Raw genomic sequence first — 22,675 nt, forward strand, 5'->3', positions numbered from 1 at the left:
CTTTCTCAATAATGACGACGTAATTTATAGTACATTACCTGTCCTGTACTTATCGCTCGGCGCATTGAAATGACGCATTCCTTTCAAATGGTGGATAGCTCAGATCAGAGGTAACGTTAGTGAAGGTGAAGAAGGGAGTGTTCTTTGATAATTGCTGCTGAAAAAACAAGGGGCATGATTTGTTAATTTATAATCTACCTGTCATTTGTCATAGGTGAAGGTTACTTCGCTTCCTTTAGTTTTTGTATCAGCAACGCCTCTACATAGGCGTAGGGTGCTAACTTCGCTAATTGTTAGCAGTAGGCGTGGATGCTGCTAGCCCTAGCTATCATAGTCATCTTCCCATTACTTCCCGCCTAACAAGCTAAGCTAGCTACTCACTCATCTTCAAGGTTTATTCGAGCTGTTTACTTGACATCGTTTTGTTCACTCAAGAGGACCACAATGCACGGCTTGTGAGCCGCACTCCACCCTTGGGTAAGTTTTTGGACACCATCTAGCTAAATTAGCTTCTTTGTATTCTACAGTTTATGTCTTCACTGGTTGCCTGCTGTCAAGGGTGCTATCAAGCGTTAGTATCTATGTCTAACTAGCTATTTAGTTCACGTGAAAATTGTGTTTATTTTTCTAATGTAGCTAGCCACATTCACGTAACCAATGTAGCTACCTTTTTGTATAAATTACGATCATCATTTTATTAAGCTACCTAGAGCTAGCCTCTATCTACATAACAGTTAATATTCGGAGCTAACGTAGGCTAGCTACGTGAGGAAACCCATTGCGACCTAGGGGCTAACGTTAGCTAGCCTGAGTTGGTTTTATGCACTCTTTGTGATACGGACAGTTTACGTGGACTTTGACCGTTCAATTCAGGACTTCAGTCATCTCTCAAATATTACTAAACTGGCATGTCCTCCCTACGATGCCTGCCAGGTGAAATGCGATTTGATAAACTGCCTGCGCTAGCTACGTTGTTATATCTGGATGTAGCATAGCTAGCTAACGGTATCACCTGCTGATTTTTTCTGTCTGCGTTAGCTAGCTAATGCATTCTAACAGCGCTGTTAATACTATTATGATTTTTCTAGTTATCTGAGCTTTACATGGCCTAACGCTATTGCTTCGTGATACGTTTCAGTAATTTGCGAATATGAGTAACCTTAGTCTTTCTGCAGTTTGCCAGTGACCTTGCAGATTGACCAACATCGGACGATGCCCTTTTAAAATTAGGCTATGGCTAAGGATTTAGCTTTCCTGTAAATTGTATACATCAGGCACACGCTGGCTGTCATCTTGGAAGGAATGTAGGTGAACGGTCACAGCCGGTGAGGAGCCTGCTAAATACAACGTTAAGGTCTTGAACTGTCCATATATTAGCTAAGGTAAACTGGAACTTAACTCAGTTCTAGTTAGCGAAGTTAGCCAAGTTGTCTGTACATACCTGGATACCTGGCTTCTAATGACGCCTGTGAATGTGCATGAATTGGCAGACTATTTTGATAGAGATACAGTTGTTGAATGTGCTTCTTTAAGGAGATGACGACTAACATTTAATTGTTCACATTATTAGTAATTGTACTAGATTTGTATTTTATGATTATTTGTTTGCTGTTGTTACTGATGGTAGTATTATTCTTAACATGTTTTCAGCAGGTGGCGCTCAGATAAGTTCCTTGCCCAATATGGAAACTGATTGAAATATGTACATTAAATATACATTGCATACATTGAATTCCTATAAGTGATAAGACTGGGAAACTACTCCTTTTTTGCTTGTCTTGGATACTTGTCTTGTGGATGTGTGAGTACGGGATCCGTGCATGAATTATATGTGCAATTTACTGCAGAATAAGTAGAAATGGGACTTGGTACTGAAAGAGACCCACCCTTCTATATATAATATTGCAAAGCTGAATATCCAGATACGTTTTCTTCCCAGTGAAATTTGGAGGATGGGATTAACAGGGAAAGAGAAAACGAAACTGCAGTCAGTTCATTGCCCGTAATAAAAACAAATGCATGTTCTAAAACCATTGTTGACACAGTTCTAAAACATTTGTTGACACATTCACAAACAACAGTGCAAGACAAATATATTACACTGCCACCACCTTCTAACCCCGCCCCCTAAAAACAGAGACATGGACAGAGAGAGAGAGATTTGGGACAGGATGCAAGTTTATTAGCGCACAATCTGATTATACTTCAATTGCATGTAGCTGCATAGCTGTCTGGTCATTGAATTGTCACCAAAAGTATAGTAAGATCATTTGTGATCTGCTGGTTAGTGTCTGTCACTTCCGTTACAGTTTTTATTGTCTAGAATGTCAAGCATAAATTTATTTTAAAGTACATTGTTCCTCCTTGTTCGCTGTATCTCTATATCACTTCCTGAGTTGTGCAACAGTGTTGACATAAATAGCTTGAATTTGAATTGTACTTTTCACTACTTATCGTCGGTAAAAAAGTTTTTCTCCAGCCGGATAGTTGAATTTGCACGCACCAAAAAGGAACGACGTGTGTTTGTTTATGATGCGTCACGTCTGACCGGGCGGAGCGTCTTCAGCTGCAGAAGAGGTCACACGCTCGACATGTGCTCGCCGTGTTAGTGAGAGAGTGACAGTCGTGAGCAGTGGAGCCGGGCCAGACGCACTCGCTAGGAAACCGAACCGTGCCGGAGGGAAAGGGACGTGCGCGGGATCGTTCGCTCGGCTTCTCCTGCGGCCGCCCTCTCGGTGCCCGTGGAAACGGCTTTACGACGCCTGCTTTCGAGAAACATCGCGCCGCGGTCTGAGAGAGGCATGTGAAGTAACTCCCAGTGAGTTCCGGATACAGACGAGCTGCTTCGTCTCTCTTATTAACCTGGAGGAAGGTTACTGCAAGACCTGGGTGAGATTTCAAACTCCTGCTGGCAGCCAGGCACTGATGATTGCCGTAATTATATGCCTGGACGTGGGAGAAAAAAAAAATTATGGTTTGAAGAAGACCGGTTCTTCTGTGATGTGGCTAGTGAGGTGTTTCACAGATCCCCGGTGCATGATTTTGGACTTTTGTAAAATTGCTGTTAGTGAGTTTGTGGTGTCTTGTTCTTGTGAAGCGATGGAAAATAACATCAAAGCTTTCCGCAATCTAGATTATTCCTGAAAAAAATGCCAGGCCCATTTTTGCAGTTGACTGAAGTGCCAGAGCATTGTATTGGGAGTTGATTTGAAATTCTTGATGCGGAGGCTCTGTCAACATGTGTCGTATACTGGATTTGACTTTATTTCTGATGTATATTTGTCATTATGTATATTTGTCATACCCATATTCATTGTTCAGTGGCCCAGGTTTGTTGCTTGGTACACAGTGTGGATGGTGGTGTGGGAGAGAGTGTGTTGCTCTGGAGACAGCTGGCGGAAGTGGGAATTGCTTCTCCTCACTGGGCCTTGAAGGTGACTTTCCCACAGACCGCTGCTCTGGTGCTGTCGTTAGTTTTGGCTGGAGTTCGGTAGTAACAGACATTCCCAAGGCCTTGCTTTTATTGTCCCGTTTGGGAAAGGCGCACAGCGTCCGATACGTGTGCCTGTGAGGGTGCTTTCTGACGGCACGCTTCACCGTTTTCAGATCAGAGTTCAGTGAGTGCAGGCGACTGTGCGGTCGCCGCTTGGACACCCGACACTCCTGACCCGAGGCCAAATATTCCTGCCCACGGGGCTGGCTGGCAAGAAGATGATCTCTGCTGCACGTACCACTGTCGGACCCTTTGACTGGGACCTGGAGGGTTGGTGGTTTAAGCCCCAGCGTAGCCACGATAAGATCAGTGCAGATTTTGGGCCCTTGAGCAAGGCCCTTAACCCCACATTGCTCCGGGGGGGAGTTTCTAATAACTAAAGAATTCAAAAACACGAAGGCGATTGGAAAGCTGTTAGACGTGTTTATTCCACCCTACAGGGCAGAGTTTTAGTACAGCTTTCTGCGCTGTTCTAGGGGAAGCGGTGTGCTATTGGAGAGAAGCTGCAGCACCAGAATGTAGAATAGGTAAACAAAGCATTCAGGCATCGACTCTGAATGTGGGGGGCCATGATGCAGCTTTTCCAGATTGGCTTTGTGAAGTGGACAAAGCCACCATCCTGTATGGGGAACATTCGTTTATAGCAGGCTCGTGTGCGGTGTGTGAGCGTGTGTGTCTGTGTGGTGTGTCTATGTGTGGTGTGTGCGTGTGTATGTGTGTGTGAGAGAGTGAGTGAGTGTGTGTGTGTGGTGTGTGACATGCGGTTCAGTTTTGTGCTGCGGTTGTTTCCACACGCCAGCCTCGCTGGTGGGAGTTGAATGCGCGCGGGAGAAGTTTGGGGTTTCGGCCCTGTTCTGCTGGAGGTTTTTTGGCTGGGTTTTTATTAGCAGCTGAAGTGACTCACAGTGCAGCTCCACCTTGCATTACTCAGCCTGTTGTGCCTGTGCCAGTGGAGCTCTTATAAATAGGGCTGCTGAACCAGGCTGGGGCTTGTTAATGCAGTGTACAGTGAAAAATCTATTTGACTGTTTATCTTCTGAAGTGCACAAAAGTGTGTGTGTGTGTGTGTGTGTGTGTGTGTGTGGCAGGTCATAGAGAATGTGTAAAACAAACTTACTTGCACTTTTAGTTAACATTAAGGCAAGCATTATCTAAACTGTACATCAGCAGGAAAGTAAAACCAAGAGGGCCCTCCAGCACTGCAGCGGTTTGTTGGGGGAATCCTTCTCCCTCAAAGTGGGGCAGGGGTGTTGACAGGTGAAATACAGTCTGATACACGCAAACCATAACTCAGCCTGCTGTTTTTGTTATAGCTGTAGGCTTTTAACAGGCAGGCAATTGTGCGTTCTGTTGGATGAGATATGAAATCTGTCATATCGGTGATCTGTGGTATACAATATGGCAGTTAAGCTTGAGCTCTCTGCCTCTGGACTGTGCAGAGAGTGTAATGTTGTATTCTTTTTTTAGTACCGAATGCTGTGGTCGTTCTGAAACATTGCAAGCGTAACTTGTCTGCGGTCGAGGGCAGCTCGACCGCAGTGTAAAGTCAATGCATTGCCAATGCATCAGTGGTGACCAGCGCAACCCGTCAGTCAACTGCAGAATGGCATGTGTGTACTTTGAGCGTTATGGGTGTTGACGACCGTACACTCCCGTACCTTATTGTTCTGTCTCTCTCTCTTCTTCCCACAGTGCAATGTCTCTGGTTTTCTCACGCCCCAGCTCCACTGCTATTGGCAAGAAGGACAAGAGACTCATGGCTGAGGTGAACGCCTCCCCGCTCAAGCACTTTGTCACCGCCAAGAAGAAGATCAACGGGATCTTTGAGCAGTTGGCTGCGTACATCAAAGAGAGCTCCACCTTCGTGGAAGGTACCGACCACCGTCCGCGCGATGGCCTGGAACTACCGCCTTTAGTCGATAATCATTTGTGATCTAGCTGACGCTTTTATCCAAAGCGACTTACAGTTTATTGGTCTAAGCAGTGAACGTTTCCCCCCCTGGAGCTGTGTGGGGTTAAGGGCCTTGCTCAAGGGCCCGACAGCTCTTTGGATTGTATCGTAGCTACACCAGGGCTTGAACCACCAACCTTCGGCAAACTGCCTACACCTATAAAACGCTGTCAATCCATTGGCATCTGTCATATACCTAACTTTTATAATACATTGCAGCAGATGTATGAGATTATTGGAGAGGGACTGCCTTTCAGTAAAGATATTGACATGGTCCGTGCCCCTAGCAACAGATCCAAAAATAACCTGAAGTTTCCATTTTAAATAAAAATGAGTCATGTCGTAAAATATTAGTGTGTTCTTTTTTTGGGCTTGAAGAAGTGTTTCCTAAGACACTGTTTTGCTTACCACAGTCTGGACAGATTCTTCTGAGAATAAGTTTATAGCTGTAAATTCCCATACGTTACATTACATTTTGGCGTTCAGCTGGCACTGTTATCCTCGGCTACTTACACACGTTTCATTTGTTAAATACGATTTATTCATACGCCTGGAAGTTTTACTGAAGAAAATCGGGTTAAGAACCTCGCTCAATGGGAACTCGGTTTGGGGCTCAAGCCTACAACCTTTTCTTTATACGCCCGGTTTCCTCACCAAACTACCCTGCCCTCTAATTCAATTTGCAATGCGCCTTCAGTGTTTGTAGATACAAATGCCAGACAGGCCCTTTAACAGCAGCCTGGCCTTAATGTGAGGCTGTACACTGCGATTTCTCTGTACAGTGTTACTGGTGACATTTCAGTGTAGACGCACTCTTGCATTTAAAGTCTGTTGGAAGCGGCAGGCTGGCAGGTCAGTGGGCTGTAACTGTGTCCTTATTTTCGGGGGGGGGGGTCGCGCAGATACCCATAAGAATGAGGAGCTGGACCCCATCACCACGGAGGAGCAGGTGTTGGAGGTGCGGGGGTACCTGTCCAAGGTGGCGGGCATCGCGGAGGTGCTGGCCCGCAGACACATGAAGGTGGCCTTTTTCGGGAGGTAAGATGTTCTCCGCACGACATTAACGGCTAGCTTACGTTCACAAAATATTGATGACGTATTTCAGGTTTTCAAAGAAAATGTTGGTTGGTGGCTTGGTTCATGCTTGTCTAATTTATCCAAGTAAAAGTCTGAGCCAAGAACCCATCGGAAATATCAGCATGTTGACACTATGCCAAAGGGGTTTTTAGCTAAACTGCTATACTGCCATCCTTTGTGTGTGTGTGTGTGTGTGTGTGTGTGTGTGCGTGTATGCGTGCGCATGTATGTGAGTGTACGTGTGTGTGTGTGTGTGTGTGCATGTATGTGAGTGTACGTGTGTGTACGTGTGTGTGTGTGTGTGTGTGCGTGCGTGCGTGTGAGTGTGCGTGTGCGTGTGCGCATGTATGTATGTGAGTGTGTGTGTGTGTGTGTGTGTGTGTGTGTATGTGTGTGCATGCTTGTGTGTGTGTGTGTGTGTGTGCGCATGTATGTGAGTGTACGTGTGTGTACGTGTGTGTGTGTGTGTGTGCGTGCGTGTGAGTGTACGTGTGCGCATGTATGTATGTGAGTGTGTGTGTGTGTGTGTGTGTGTGTATGTGTGTGCATGCTTGTGAGTGTGTGTGTGTGCGCATGTATGTGAGTGTACGTGTGTGTGCGCATGTATGTGAGTGTACGTGTGTGTGTGTGTGTGTGTGTGTGTATGTGTGTGTGCGCGTGCGCGTGTGTGTGTGTGTGTGTGTGTGTGTGCGCATGTATGCGAGTGTGCGCGCGTGTGTGCGCGTGTGTGTGCGTGTGTGTGTGTGTGTGTGTGTGCGTGCGCCTGTATGTATGTGTGCATGCGTGTGTGTGCTTGTGTGTGCGTACCCTTACGTTGGGCCCCTGTTCTGCCCCTGACAGGACGAGTAACGGGAAGAGCTCTGTGATCAACGCCATGCTGTGGGACAAGGTCCTGCCCTCGGGCATCGGACACACCACCAACTGCTTCCTGCGCGTGGAGGGCACGGACGGGAACGAGTCCTTCCTCCTCACCGAGGGGTCTGAGGAGCGCAAGAGCGTCAAAGTGAGTAACATACCCCCAAAAACACAGCCCTCCTCCCAACCCCCTGTCCTGCTCACAGAGGGGTCAAAGTGAGTAATGCAGACCCCCCCAAAAACACAGCCCTCCTCCCAACCCCCCGTCCTGCTCACAGAGGGGTCAAAGTGAGTAACATACCCCCAAAAACACAGCCCTCCTCCCAACCCCCCGTCCTGCTCACAGAGGGGTCCCAGGAGAGGAAGCGCGTTAAAGTCAGTCTCACAGACCCCCAAAAACACAGCCCCCCTTCGAGCCCCCTGTCCTGTTCACAGATGGGTCCGAGGAGCTCGACAGTGTTAAAGTGAGTAACATAGACCCCCAAAAACACAGCGGTCCTCCAAACCCCCCATCCTGATCACATAGGGGTCCCAGGAGAGGAAGAGCATTAAAGTCAGTCTCACAGCCCCCCAAAAACACAGCCCCTCCTTGAGGCCCCCGTCCTGCTCACTGATGGAGAGGAAGAGCGTCAAAGTGAGTCACAGAGCCCCCCCTCCCAGCCCCCCGTCCTGCTCCCCGCTGCCCTACTGCTCCACTTCCTGCCCGCACTGTTTAAAAAGACATTTTCGCAAAAACCGGAGCTGCAAATCCAAATTTAGATTAGGCACTGCTTGGATGTGTAAGGTGAAGCCCATTCTAGGTCTAATACTGCGTTAATAGAAGGTCTTTGAAGTTGGATATGGATATTTGAGAATCTCCACCCTGCACAGTTGCTCTCTGAGTCGGGTCGGTCTGCCAAAGCGGTTTCACACATTTGGGTTCGGGTTCCCGGGAAGTATGTTCTGGGCTGACCTCTAAAACCTGACTGCTCTGACAAACCGCCAGCCTGTCATCGCAAACAACCGATACACAGATCCTCAGAGCGGCCTTTTATTCTGCTTTTTCAGCATGTGGCAATCCACGTTATGTCTGATGTAGGTCCCGCATACCGAGATTTTAAATATGGAAGAGTTCCTCAGATATCGTTTCAAGTTAGTTTATTAATGATGAAATATAACAGCTGGGAAGAAAATGAATACATCGCATGTGATCCTGGGGAGTACTGACTAAGGACTTGGACCACAGGACTGTGCGGGTCAGCTGACCGCCTTGTGTAATTGGAGTCAGGCTGGTGGATAGACGGCTCGCTCTCCCAGACCTCCTCTCAGTGTCTCAGTGCAGGAGTGAGGAGCTCTTCTTCAGAGAGGCCTTTTCTCACGCTTTTCTCACGCTTTTCTCCCAGCTGCTCCGATTCTGCTCACACTGATGCTACAGTGATGCTTTTGAAACGGTGCTGGTGCATAAACGGTGCCTGAACCGGTACCTTTATTTAAAAGGGAGTTTTTAAAAACGACATTACATTACATTACATTACATGGCATTTAGCAGACGCTCTTATCCCGAGCGACGTACAACGAAGTGCAGATCAAGACAGTAAAGAACACCTTCTTTATTGCAAAGGCAATTAGATTTAAATGTAATATTTAGTAATATGTTTATTTTTAATTGTTTAAATTATACTTTATGGTTACAGTTGCTACCGTTTCACTGAATGTTTGCTGGTATGCAAACGGTAACCGCTGTCACTGAGTTGACGGAGTGAGTGTGACGTTAGCCAGTGCAGCCGAGCGGCACCTAAATGAGACGCCAAATCTACACTGAAATTCCGCCTCGTAAGTACCGGTCGTACGTCAACCGGCGCTGTAGTGATACTGTTTTTTTTTTGGCACTCAACCCTACCCAACAGTGGCACAGGGAGTGTCTCATTTCAAGCCCGACTGTTTCTGTTTTGATTCGGGCGACTGAATTTCCCGACTGTTTTCGCTGGGAGTTTGAGAGAGCGTGGCACCAGTCAGCTAGCCTGCCTCCTGGACGGTTTTAACACACCGAAAGGAACGGGACGCTACACACGACCCTGTATTCCGCTGAGCCACGGCCGTGCAGGGTGTGCAGGAATGCCGGCGTCACGCGCGAGCAGGAGGGGCGCTATATCTGCCTCCAAACATAGCGCAGGAACAATGCAGGCTGTCTCTGCTCCGGCTGACCCACATTCCTCCCCAGATCTGGGTCACATTCCTGCCGGGGCGTCTTCGGTTCCTCTCTGGGGCCCCTCCCATGGAGGGGGCAGAGCCCTGGCTGGTTAGCCCTGGGTGTTCGCTGTGAATGCAGCTACGCTAGTTAGCCATGAATGTGGGCTGTAAATAGACGGCGGCCTGTGAAAATGCTCAAATAACTCTTTCAGGGTGTCAATGTCAAAAGGGCGAGTGTAGCCTTGGACTTGTTTTGGCATGTCACCATGGTGATTTGGGTCATAGTGCATAGTTCTAAATAAGCATGTTGTGTGTGTCTCTGTGCGTCTCTCTCTGTGCGTCTCTGTGTGTGCGTCTCTGTGTGTGCGTCTGTGTGTGTGCGTCTGTGTGTGTGCGTCTCTGTGTGTGCGTCTCTGTGTGTGCGTCTCTGTGTGTGCGTCTCTGTGTGTGCGTCTCTGTGTGTGTGTGTCTCCCTCTCTCAGACGGTGAACCAGCTGGCCCACGCGCTGCACCAGGATGAGGACCTGGACGCGGGGAGCTTGGTGTGTGTGATGTGGCCCAAAGCCAAGTGTGCCCTGCTCAGGGACGACCTGGTCCTGGTGGACAGGTGAGCGTCCCGTCCCAGAAACCAGCTCTTCAACATTATTTAAAGCAGTCACCACCTGTGTTTACTGAGCTAGCCACGGTCCCATTGTGTGTGCAGTAACGCTGAGTTCAGGGCTATTCTGTGTGCAGTAACGCTGAGTTCAGGGCTATTCTGTGTGCAGTAACGCTGAGTTCAGGGCTATTCTGTGTGCAGTAACGCTGAGTTCAGGGCTATTCTGTGTGCAGTAACGCTGAGTTCAGGGCTATTCTGTGTGCAGTAACGCTGAGTTCAGGGCTATTCTGTGTGCAGTAACGCTGAGTTCAGGGCTATTCTGTGTGCAGTAATGCTGAGTTCAGGGCTATTCTGTGTGCAGTAACGCTGAGTTCAGGGCTAGCGCTGTGGATTGATGTGTTTACCCACGCGTGCGTTTCCAGCCCCGGCATCGACGTCACCACAGAGCTGGACAGCTGGATCGACAAGTTCTGCCTCGACGCTGACGTCTTCGTGCTGGTCGCCAACTCCGAGTCCACGCTGATGCAGACGGTGAGGCGTGCATGCACGTTCTGACAAATATAATTATTCAATACGTCTGTCTGCAGCTAATTTATCCTTCTAATTTCTAATTATTTCATATGTCAGTCCTCAGCTAATTTGTCTGGCTCATTTCTAACGTGTAATGCAGAACTTTAGCCCATGGCAGGGAACACTCACAGAACTCCACCCCAAACGATGATGTCACCACTCCTGTCCCCTATTTTACGGAATTAATTCAAGAAAGCTGCTGTCGACAGTTTGGATTAAACGAAAACAAGACTTCAAACCTTCCATTGGTTTTAAATGTCGTGATTGTGACTGCAAACAGAACATTAGTGTCGTCACCATATTCTCACAGAATATTCTCACATGCCAAAATTGTCAACACTCTCTGAAACATCAGGAAGAAGTTTGATCTTGCAGTGAAACTTCATCTTTAAGGATGCGTCTCCAGGCCAAACAAACTCGGAAGCCTCCTCCCGTCACTCACCAGGGGAGTTCTAGCTGACTGCAGTGGCGGCCGCTCCCCGGCCGGATCTCGGTACTGACGGTCCGTATTCCCTCCTCCAGGAAAAGTCGTTCTTCCACAAAGTGAACGAGCGTCTCTCCAGCCCCAACATCTTCATCCTCAACAACCGCTGGGACGCCTCCGCCTCGGAGCCCGAGTACATGGAGGAGGTGAGTGACCTCCTCGCCCTCCGGGGGGCGCTGTCCCTCCCAGTCACTGACGTTACTGCCAGATATTTGTGTGATAAAGACCTCTATACCGGTACATAATCGTGACTGCTATAAGCTTCTATTAACCATCAGGCGCAAACAACCCCGTTGGTCTCTTATGTAACTCTAATGGTCATTTGTTGCCATGGAAATGCCCATAGGATGTGGTCTGTCTCCTGCATTAGATATGATGTGTTTAGCAGGCCCAATCCGTTTCCTCAGCGATTGTTCCTAGGGTGACTGGACTTCCCGTTCCTCCCGGGAGAGCCCCCTATTTCAGCCCCTTTTCAGACCCCCAACTCTAATCTCTATTTTCCTCTATTTTAGTGGTAGCATATTTTAATGGGATTCTGTTTGGCATTGTGAAGTATCCTAGGCTCTCCTTACATTGTATACCCTGTCTTGAACTGAATAAATATAAGTAATTTTAAATAATGTATTATTTATTATTTTATCCAATGCGACGTACAGTTGATTAGACAAAGCATGGGACAGTACCCCCTGGAGTGATGCGGGGTTAAGGGCCTTGCTCAATGGCCCAACAGCTGCACAGATGTTATCGTGGCTTGAGCCAGCAACCCCCTGGGCTCCTGTCATGCACCTTAACCGCTAGACCTGTCTCTAAAGCGCGTGTGGAGGATTAGCTTTGCCCTGCAGCCGCAGACGGACAGTCTGAACCGCTGCGGAGGCTCACGCCGTTCTTGCCCCCCCTGCAGGTGAGGCGGCAGCACATGGACCGCTGCTCCAGCTTCCTGGTGGATGAGCTGGGCGTGGTGGACCGGGCCCAGGCCAGCGACCGCATCTTCTTCGTGTCGGCCAAGGAGGTGCTGCAGGCGCGCGTGCAGAAGGCCCAGGGCATGCCGGAAGCAGGTGCAGTGCAGCGCAGCGCAGTGCCACACTGCCCCCTGTGGTCAGGAGGACTCCGGACTCACTGCTCCTCCTGGTTCTCTCTCTTACAGGAGGCGCACTGGCTGAGGGCTTCCAGGCCAGAATGTTCGAGTTCCAGAACTTTGAGAGGAGGTTTGAGGTAGGTGTGCTGTGTGGCGTGCAACCATAGCGTGTCTTTGTACAACTTTAAACGGTTTATACAACCGTTCATTCTGAGCTTGCATTGTCATTGGCTGAGAGACATTCAAAGGGGTGACATTATCTCACGATAAGTCGCTCCTAACTTAGCAAAACAAACCAAACGGCTATGTTTATATTTGGTTGATTCCTCATATCAGAGATTCGTAACCTAGCAACGCTTCAGAAGGAGCTCTGTTCTGTGCTTATAAGAGCACGCATCTTCACTTTTAAAAACCACGTTGGTGAAACTGCTTCATAATTGATAAGTCTTCTGTGTGTGTGTAGGAATGCATCTCCCAGTCGGCGGTGAAGACCAAATTTGAGCAGCACACGGTGAGGGCCAAGCAGATCTCAGAGGCGCTGCGTTTGATCATGGACTCTGTGCACATCGCAGCGCAGGAGCAGAGGTGAGCTCTGTGAACACGACGCACAGCAACGCTTCTGCTTTCTGTTGGAAAAATAAGGATCTGTTTGGAAGTTTCCACATTGTTCGTGTGAAGAGACCCATTTCACTTAAAGATGCTGGTTCATGCTGTAGGTCTTGTTGGAGTGTTAATGCCTGTGTGTGTGTGTGTCTGTCTGTGTGTGTTTGTCAGGATTCACTGCCTGGAGACCAGGGAAGAGCGGCAGGATCGCATGGAGTTTATCGACAAGCAGCTGGACCTTCTCACACTGGACTGCAAGAGCAAGATCAAGCAGATCACAGAGGAGGTGGAGAAGCAGGTATGAGATCAGAGGGTCCATGGAGAGATTGGTATATGATTGTAAATGGCATTGTCAGATTATAGATCAGAAGTCCGGTGAGATTGGCAAGTGTTCTTGGTGAAGGTGGAATAACCAGTATGATTGATTCATTTTGTTTCATGAGATTTCATGCTGTAGGCTACTTGCATGTCTCGCCAAATGGACGTTTGACCACAGATTTTTCCTAGATTGAGTGTTGAGTCTGGATTCCACAGTGGATATTTATTCGTAGACTAAAGCCATTCCAAGAAGGACTGGCACAACGTGATGCAAGTGTGTTGGGCTATCATTGACATGGAGGTTAGGGGCAGGTTTATATATCCTCCATGCGCTGTTAATTCCTCTAACTGGTTTGTGTTCTGCGGGTTCTGCGTCTGTAGGTGTCCAACGCCATGGCTGAGGAGATCAGGAGGCTCTACGTGCTGGTGGATGAGTTCCACATGGACTTCCACCCCTCATTGGTGGTTCTGAAAGTCTACAAGAATGTGAGCGTCACAGTGATGTCATAATACCTCTTCTTCTTTTGTATTCTGGAACCTTTCGAGAATTTATCCCTGACAGCATGGCTGCTAACCTTCTGGGAACTTATCTAAAAGAGGGTGATTTCGCTCTGCCTGTAAGGTTGTGGCAGTGTCCCTGTCATGCATACGGTTAGGCGCTTTTTGAATAGTATTTGGATGTCATGTGAACCGTGTGCTTCCACGCTGATTAGCCGTAGAGGTCACATTCAGCTGGTCGTCTCCGAGTGGCCCCTACTATCAGCTGTTCAGAGGGCTTATCTCTGTGCTTCGGAGCAGAGCAGGTCTGGGAGCGCAGGGACGGGACAAGGGCACGTTGGCATAATTCCATTTACTCTCTCAGGATATGAAAAACCAGATAGCAAGAGCACTCCTATCTGACTGCAGAATGTAAATCGGCAGGGAACGAAGTATCGCACTGGCGCTAAAGCGTACACGAAAGCACACGGTGCTATACGGTCTCCGTTTGCCCCTCCAAAGTGCGCGGTTCTGGTCGGAGGGCTTGACGTTCTGGGCTTTGCGGAGGTCGGGTCCTGACGGGTCCTGGGTGTGTTTCAGGAGCTGCACAGACACATTGAGGAGGGGCTGGGCAGAAACATGTCGGAGAGGTGCTCCACGGCCATCACGTCCGCCCTGCAGACCACACAGACCGAGATGATCGGTTAGTCCACTCCTCCCTGTCCAATCAGCAGGAGGCTGACGCCAGTCGGACCGGTTCATCACAGTGATGCATGCCATCTACACAGTGGGGGTGGGATTTCTGGGTTAAACGCCTTTAAAAGTTATTCAGAGGTGCAAGGTGTGAAAGTACTAACCTCAGGTTTAGAGTTTTTAACCCTCGAACCCTTTGAAGAGTAGGTTTAGAATAGAGGGAAGGAGGTTATTTTTTAGAATGGAGGGAGGTTTGAGGCCTAAACCGTGTAGACCAGTGGTCTTCACTCCTGGTCCTGGAGAGCCGCGGGGTGTGCTGCCTTTCACTGTCACTCAGCACTTACTGAGTAATCTGCTTCCATTGATCAAATAAACTCGCCCCACCTGCTTTCCTGGGTCTGAATTGGTTGCTGCTAGTAAGGCAAAAACAAAAGTCAGCACACCCTGCGGCTCTCCAGGACCAGGAGTGAAGCCCACAGCTGGTTGGTTTGGGTGTGGTGTGGTGTTTTGGGGCGGTGCGTGACCCTGTGCTCCTGCTCCCTCTCCCCCCTCTCCCCTCCACAGAGGGGCTGAAGCCCCTGCTCCCGGCCCCCGTGAGGGAGCAGGTGGACAAGCTGGTCCCGCGCCAGTGCTTCAGCCTCAGCTACGACCTCAACTGCGACAAGCTCTGCAGCGACTTCCAGGAGGACGTCGGCTTCCACTTCTCCCTGGGCTGGACCATGCTGGTCAACCGCTTCCTGGGGCCCAAGAACACCCGCCGCGCGCTCATGGGATACAACGACCAGGTGGGGGCCCCCGGCAGCGGGAGCTGGGGAGGGGTGCAGCGCGATGAAGTCGCCGGTGGAGCGGCTGAGAATGTGGTCCATGTGTCGAATAGGGCGGCCTGTAGCGTAGTGGTTAAGGTAAATGACTGGGACACGCTAGGTCGGTGGTTCTAATCCCGGTGTAGCCACAATAAGATCCGCACAGCCGTTGGGCCCTTGAGCAAGGCCCTTAACCCTGCCCTGCTCCAGGGGAGGATTGTCTCCTGCTTAGTCTAATCAATTGTACGTCGCTCTGGATAAGAGCGCCTGCCAAAATGCCAATAATGTAATGTAATGAATAGCTTGCCAGGACAGAAATGCTGGGGGTTTTCAAGACCAGGCTTGATACGGTACCTGATACCATCTAGCTTTTAGGTAAACTAAGCAGTAGGTACGCTGGTGGTAGGAAAATGCAAGCATTGCTGGGCTGAATGGTCTGTTGTTTAAGTGAAGAGCTAAAATGAACAGGGCTCTACATTATTATTTTTTTCCTTCAAAGAGCACATTAAAAATGTAGGAGCACACTAATGCATCCCGATTAGTACATTAAATGTATTGATGTATCTGATGTGTCCATTTCCGGAGTGTGTGTGTTTTGGGGTGTGCTGACTGCGCGGGTTCTCCTCAGGTTCCCCGCCCCATGGCCATCACCCCGGTCAGCACCAGCATGCCCCCCTTCCCGCAGGGCTCCATGACCCAGGAGGAGCTCATGGTCTCCATGGTGACGGGCCTGGCCTCCCTCACCTCCAGAACGTCCATGGGCATCCTAGTGGTTGGAGGCGTGGTAAGAGAACACTCAGTTACTGCCTGATGCTGGTTATGGGCCTGGACAGGGAGTGTGTGGGCTGTGGCCCTGACATGCTTTGTGTTTGTGTTAGATCTGGAAGGCTGTAGGCTGGCGGCTCATCGCTCTGTCAGTGGGTCTGTACGGCCTGCTGTATGTGTACGAGAGGCTCACCTGGACCACCAAGGCCAAGGAGAGGGCCTTCAAGCGGCAGTTTGTGGACTACGCCTGCGAGAAGCTCCAGCTCATCGTCAGCTACACAGGCTCCAACTGCAGCCACCAAGTCCAGCAGTGAGTGCTCTTTTACACAGCTCTGATGTTGTCTTTGTCTCGACCCTACCAATACCGCATCTACTCTACCACTCGCCATTCAGAGGATGTTCTTCACCAGAGTGATCAGACCTGCATCTAATACGTTGTTTTGAATTCAAATACTTTTCTGTGCCCAACTTGTCTCGCCTGGTGCAGTTGAGCCAACCAGGAGGACCGGAAGCTGTGGTCTGCACCTTTTTAGAGTATTTTATAGGCTCCAGAACACCAGACAAGCTCAGTGAAGCGAAGAAAAGTATCTGAATCCAAAAAATTTTGTATCAGCAGGTAACACATGACTTATGTTCTTGGGTCCATTTACTTGGGAATCAAATCTACTGGGGCGACATGGCTCAGGCAGTAAGAGCAGTCGTCTGGCAGTCGGAGGGTTGCCGGTTCGATCCCCCGCCCGGGCTGTGTCGAGGTGTCCCTGAGCAAGACACCTAACCCCCAAATGCTCCTGACGAGCTGGTCGGGGCCTTGCATGGCAGCCAATCGCCGTCGGTGTGTGTGTGTGTGTGTGTGTGTGAGCGTGTGTATGAATGGGTGAATGGAGAAGCATCAATTGTGCAGCGCTTTGGATAAAGGCGCTATATAAATGCCTGCTGTTTACCAATTGCCATTTACTACCTTAGTGTTGTGACCCCAGTTCCTTATCCACAGCACTGCTGCCCTTATTAGCGCATTCATGCCACCGTATTCAAGGATGTTGGAAAAACTGAGGGATCAGTCAGAGAGGGCTTAGGGCTTAGGGGTGAGCCACACCACTGAGTGCTCACTTAGGCCAGGCCAGAGACTGGAGGCATTGGAGCAAAGTGCTGTCCCAGGATCCTTTTGCTGTGTTTGTGTGGTACCTGCACGTTTGCTGTAAAAGGCGGGTAGTGGCTTGAGGGCACCGGAGGGAAAGATCCAGCGCCCTCAAGAGCGTGGCTCTGTGCATGTCTGTGCGGCCACTGAGACACTGAACTGAAATGACTGTCTGTTGGGCAAGTACGGGCAGCTCCGGGCTTTTGAGCACGCTCGGTTGACCCCACGCAGACATCAGGAGGTAGGAGGCGCAGGAATGCACCTACCCTCCTCTGCGGTTTTCCCCCTGAAAGTGGAGCAGACGATCCGCCCTCCTTATCCGTTCTTTCCACTTCATTCAGCCGGGGCGGGAGGGACACAGAGAGGGGCACAGATAGAGATCACGGTACAGTAAAGGCCATGATGGGGGTTCTAACCCCCAGCTGCAGGGGCCATTGGCATGTGGGTTGTTATTTTAACCAACCGAGACGGTCCATTTTCCATTTTTCATTATAACATTACAGTTACAGTCGCAATGGCTGTGTCTGAGTAAAGTTCAGTCTCCTGTCATATGATCAGAGCAGAGTTTGGCCCAAGTGTCTCTGTGATATAATCTGTTTTATTTATATAAACCCGGGCTGCCCAAACCTGTCCCTGGAGATCTACTGTCCCCTAGATTTTCATTCCACACTCTCACGAAGCTCACCTCATTCAACAGCTCCAGATCACGTTGAGCTGATAATTACTGTTAATTACAGGGTTTAACCCAGCAAAATGAATAGATCTGATCTGTCACATTGCTTAAGCTTTTGTGAAAGTAGTTCCTCTGGCATTAGTTTATTCAAAGGGAAGGGAAGTGAAGTCAGAAGCCATCTAGTGGACAAAGTTGTAATTGCATGTTAATATACATATTAGCAGGTCAGTGTAATATATGTTTTGTTTCCCCATCTCTCTCCTTCATACATTGATCTGTCTTTCTACTTTCACCTGCATTCATTATACATGCCACGCCCTGTAATCTCTTCCAGAATTAGTAGCTTTTATTGTAGCACACATATAACATTACATTACATTAATGGTGTTTGGCAGACGGTACAGTTGATTACACCGATTAGACTAAGCCGGAGGCAATCCTCCCCTGGAGCAATGCAGGGTTAAGGGCCTTGCTCAAGGGCCCAACGGCTGTGCGGATCTTATTGTGGCTACACCGGGGATCGAACCGCCGACCTTGCGTGTCCCAGTCATGTACCTTAACCACTACGCTACAGGCCGCCCATATAATGTGCCTGGATTTGATTTGAAACTGGATTGAAACTGCTGCAGATGATGGTGAGGTTCTGTGCGATGTGGAAAGGGGCAGAACTGTGTGAGAGCTGTCTGTTGTCTCTGACCCACGTGCCTGACTCATCTCTGCTCGTGTGAGCGCTGTCGGTCGTCTCTGACTCATCTCTGCTCGTGTGAGCGCTGTCGGTCGTCTCTGACTCATCTCTGCTCGTGTGAGCGCTGTCGGTCGTCTCTGACTCATCTCTCTGCTCGTGTGAGCGCTGTCGGTCGTCTCTGACTCATCTCTGCTCGTGTGAGTGCTGTCGGTCGTCTCTGACTCATCTCTGCTCGTGTGAGTGCTGTCGGTCGTCTCTGACTCATCTCTGCTCGTGTGAGTGCTGTCGGTCGTCTCTGACTCATCTCTCTGCTCGTGTGAGCGCTGTCGGTCGTCTCTGACTCATCTCTGCTCGTGTGCCCACAGGGAGCTGGCCGGCACCTTTGCCCAGCTGTGCCAGCAGGTTGACGTGACCCGACAGAACCTGGAGGACGAGATCAAGGACATGAACAGCAAGATCGAGCTGCTGGACACCCTGCAGAGCAAAGCCAAGCTGCTGAGGTACGAGGCTGCCCCACACGCCCGCACGCACGCACACACGCCCGCACGCATACACGCCCGCTCTCCCTGCTGAACCCAGAGCAGATTAATCACTTTTTAGTCAATAAAGTACCAAACGAAATCAACTGGGTGCGAATCCAAAAAAATCTGTCTGTAAGTAAGTGGAGGCACTCCAAGGCAAAAAAAAAAGGGCCTTTGTCTTCCTTTTTGTTCATTCGTTCATCAATCTAAATTGAGCGGTGCAATGAAACACCCAACATTTCAGCTGAATTCATAGTTGTCGTTTTTTTCCACCGCAGAAAAAGACTTCGGGCAAAATATTTGGTGTTTCATCGTACTGCTCTGTTTGTAGATTGGCTAAAGAATAAAATGAAAAAGAAAAGGGGTTCTGGAACCCCACTTCAGGGTCCAGATCCCAGACTGCAGACAGGAGAGTGGCCCTAGTCTTGTGGAGCTGGGGAACACATTTGAGTTATGGTTTCTCTTCTTCTGTGGTGTCCCCTCAGGAACAAGGCGGGCTGGCTGGACAGTGAACTGAACATGTTCACTCAGCAGTACCTGCAGCAGGGCCGGTAGAGGGCCGGAGGAAGCACATCTGCTTCCGATTGGACGAGACCTGCCTCATGCTCCGCGCTCTTTTCCGATTGGACGAGACCTGCCTCAAGCCCCGCCCTCCTTCCCCCAACGTTTCACCCTGAAACTCTGCAAATAGTCCTCCTTTCTGCTTGGAACTTTATACAACATTCTTCTCCTTAATTTAAGTATAAGACCTTTTATCTGTGCTTTTATAGAGGAAAAAACATTTGATACCAAATATCATTCTAAGATATGGGTCTAAATAGTACTTGATTCATTTTTGTTTTTGTTGTTGTTATTTTTGTTTTTTTGTTTTTTGCATAGTAAATGTGAATTAAATTAAGATGCCTTTTTAATCCACCTTAGGTCATTTGTGCCACTTGGCAGAAAGGCAGCCTAAAAAAAGCACTATTTTTGTTATTGTGTAAATACCACTGCTTTGTTTAAAACTAATTTGTAGTTAATTTGTAGTTTCTGTGGCATATACAGTCATTATTTATTCTTATTTTAATCCACAAAGTTTGGTGAAGTTTCAGTCCTGCTCTCGTGCAATGAATTGACATGCATGCTGGGGTGGACAGGTCAGTTAATATCGGTCTAATCTAAAAGCCTTGTATTTTAAAGAGGTCGGCTTGATTTGACAAATTCTAGTTCCGTAGACGCAGCTATGAACAAACCCTAGTGAAGAGGCCAACTGGAGCATCCGTGTATAAGCTCCCCCCCACCCCCTCAATCAAACCCAGTTCACTTATCATGGCAGGACGTCAAAGTTTGTTGATACGACAGACACTCATTGCTAATCCCTCGGCTAACAGGACCTCTTATTTCTCCAGTTAAAATACTCGATGCACTTCTCTGATTCTGACTATATTGTCCATACACCCCTGTGGTAGAAATGTTGGTAACTTTGTAACTAGGAAGTAAAGTGTGCTTTGGCGAAGAGTGATGTCCGGTGTCTTGGGCTAGTGAATGAACTGTTTAATTGTCAGTATAGCAACGTGTCACTTGCTTTCCCATTCTTTGTCTGCAGTGTTAATTTTACTCCAGCGCTGTAGATTAGGTGCACTGTAATGTTTAAAGCGACACAGAAATGTGTGGGATGTCCGCAGGAAATGAGAATCGGTTGATGCAAGGTGACCGTGTGAAGGAGTGGGAGCTCGGCTGTACAGCCCGTTTGAAGTAACAAGGAAAAGTTAGTCTCGGGTGTCTTAACGGCTGGCTGAATAACCGATCCCTGGAGGAGGATCTAGAGCACAGACTTGAGGTTCAGTTAAATGTACAGGACGGCAGGAGCCGCCGGTTTGCACTGTATCCTGGTTAAATCCCGCCTTTATTAACTGCCTCTATTAGATGCAGCCACATCTGTAAGCGAAAGGGAAATGAGTACAGAAACGCTGACCTTTAACCCCTCGTTTCAGGTCACGGTGTAACTGGGAAAAAAAAACAAAAAAACAACAACTCTGCACCCCAACTTGAAGGAAATGGAGGATAAAAGGGGTTATGGTGTGATGTTAAGTGTCATTTCTTACCTAGATGAGTACTGAGGCACGCACATGCATTTCTGTTGTGTAGTCTGAACACGCGTCATATCGCATGATTGCATAGGGCCTCTCTCCCGAGGCTGCCTTGCTGCACATTAGATGTCTTTGGGGCACGTGGCTGTCGTTTGGAGCGCTGGTGGTGCCAAGCGATCTGAATTGACCCGGTGAGGGCCATTCAGAGTGGAGATGATGCACTTTAAGTTTGCTATTTTTTTTTTTTTTTTTTTTTTTTTTGTATGTTTTTTTGTATTTTCGATTCTGCCTCATTCGTTCTGTAATGACCAAAACCAGAGGGGTACATGAATTGCGGAGGGAAACGGACGTTCGAGGTGGAGCGTAAATTGTAGACGTGCATGCTGTGGCTGTTGTAATCCATTGTCTTGTTACACTGAATGTAAAAAAAATAAAAAATTAAATAAAAATAAAAAAACACAATAAAGGCAAGATCCCAGTAATAAGGTCTGTGACTCTTCTGTTGAGTTCATGCTGGAGATGTAAATATCCATCTGCTAATTTTAGTATGTTAAGTCCCTGTTTCCATCCCCTAAGATGCAGTAGTTTCTGCTGTCATACAACTAAAGTCATGCATCCGTGGGCTAATGAAATGCACAAGCCGTTTTTGTTTTATCCTTAAAACAAGATGACTTAATTACCCACCCATGCACACCTTCCCCCACCCCTCCCCCAATAAAAACCCTTGAGTAAAAGTAAGGAAAAGAAGTTGGGAAAAAAAAGTTAGATTTAGTTTACCTTCACTTATCTACTTTGAAAATGCATTAGTACTATATACAAAATCAGTAGCAGTCAAGCCTCTCTTTTTATTTTATCTTTTTAAATTCAAGGATTCAGCGAGTCATTATCTAAGATGACCTGGCAGTCACTCCATCATATGGCCTCTAGACTTTACGGTCACAATCGGTTTGATTAACATTTGCGTTTCCTGCTGTAGGGTAGATAATTAAATACAAAGGATAATGAAATTTAATGCCAACACTGCCAGCATTGCCATTGCCAGTGTGCTTTCAAACGCATGTTCAAAAATGAATATTCTCTGCTATAAATTATGAGTCTTAACACTTTACACCTGTCAGGCACTGTGAATTATAATAGTTAATTAAGGAACACTGATTAAAGTCTTTAATTATAGACTTACTGTTACAAATGCAAGTGTTTAATCAGGAAATATATAGTATGTAACTGAACTAAAAATAATTTAGAAAAAAACATTCTAAATAAACGAGAAACATGTATACGAGATTGTGTTTTTTTAGTAACGTTTGATATTGTGGTATACATATAGTTTTATTTACTTATTTCTACGGTATCTTTGTTGGCCACTGAGAATCATGTGTGTATCTATAGCGACAACTGAAGGGCACATCCGTTACTTAGACTAACTTTATTGATGACCTCATTGGGTGCATTGAATTTTAATTAGCCCTTAATAGGATACGTTTGTCACTCTCCTGCTGGTAGGTAAAAACATGTTATGAGCGCAACAGATCAGGTACAGGTAGGTGCTACCACTGCGTCAACGGCTGGATTGCTTGTTTCTGCATGTTGCCCCTGACCGTGGTCGCAGTTACGCAGCAGACGCTGGTCTAATTAGCACAATTTTTCTTGTAGAATACTGA

At 48.0% G+C, this 22,675-nt stretch overlaps 1 protein-coding gene across 2 annotated transcripts; it reads left to right on the forward strand.

Annotated features, from left to right (window-relative positions):
- The first annotated feature begins 57 nt into the window (after positions 1 to 57).
- mfn2 (mitofusin 2) lies at positions 58 to 21,499 on the forward strand. 2 transcript variants are annotated; one of them, XM_061258047.1, is made up of 18 exons: positions 58 to 477; positions 5,186 to 5,364; positions 6,347 to 6,482; positions 7,362 to 7,524; positions 10,028 to 10,152; positions 10,566 to 10,674; positions 11,236 to 11,343; positions 12,099 to 12,252; positions 12,342 to 12,409; positions 12,736 to 12,857; positions 13,047 to 13,173; positions 13,575 to 13,679; positions 14,271 to 14,373; positions 14,928 to 15,148; positions 15,795 to 15,950; positions 16,045 to 16,241; positions 18,790 to 18,924; positions 19,431 to 21,499. In XM_061258047.1, the coding sequence occupies exons 2-18, from the start codon at positions 5,190 to 5,192 to the stop codon at positions 19,498 to 19,500; spliced, it is 2,274 nt and encodes a 757-aa protein (XP_061114031.1). In that variant the 5' UTR covers positions 58 to 477; positions 5,186 to 5,189; the 3' UTR covers positions 19,501 to 21,499. The 2 variants fall into 2 exon arrangements, with proteins under 2 accessions (XP_061114031.1, XP_061114032.1); XM_061258048.1 differs by lacking the exon at positions 58 to 477 and adding an exon at positions 2,579 to 2,889.
- Positions 21,500 to 22,675: the final 1,176 nt, after the last annotated feature.

The sequence above is a fragment of the Conger conger genome, chromosome 10, assembly GCF_963514075.1.
Source record: "Conger conger chromosome 10, fConCon1.1, whole genome shotgun sequence".
Classification (NCBI taxonomy): domain Eukaryota; kingdom Metazoa; phylum Chordata; class Actinopteri; order Anguilliformes; family Congridae; genus Conger; species Conger conger.

What these genes read in the sequence shown, in the direction of transcription:
- mfn2 (XM_061258047.1), top strand. Translation starts at nt 5,190, where the DNA reads ATGTCTCTGGTTTTCTCACGCCCCAGCTCCACTGCTATTGGCAAGAAG. An exon ending in GAGCTCCACCTTCGTGGAAG is followed by an intron (nt 5,365 to 6,346) that starts GTACCGACCACC and finishes GGGGTCGCGCAG; the next exon opens with ATACCCATAAGAATGAGGAG. An exon ending in AGCCCGAGTACATGGAGGAG is followed by an intron (nt 11,344 to 12,098) that starts GTGAGTGACCTC and finishes CCCCCCCTGCAG; the next exon opens with GTGAGGCGGCAGCACATGGA.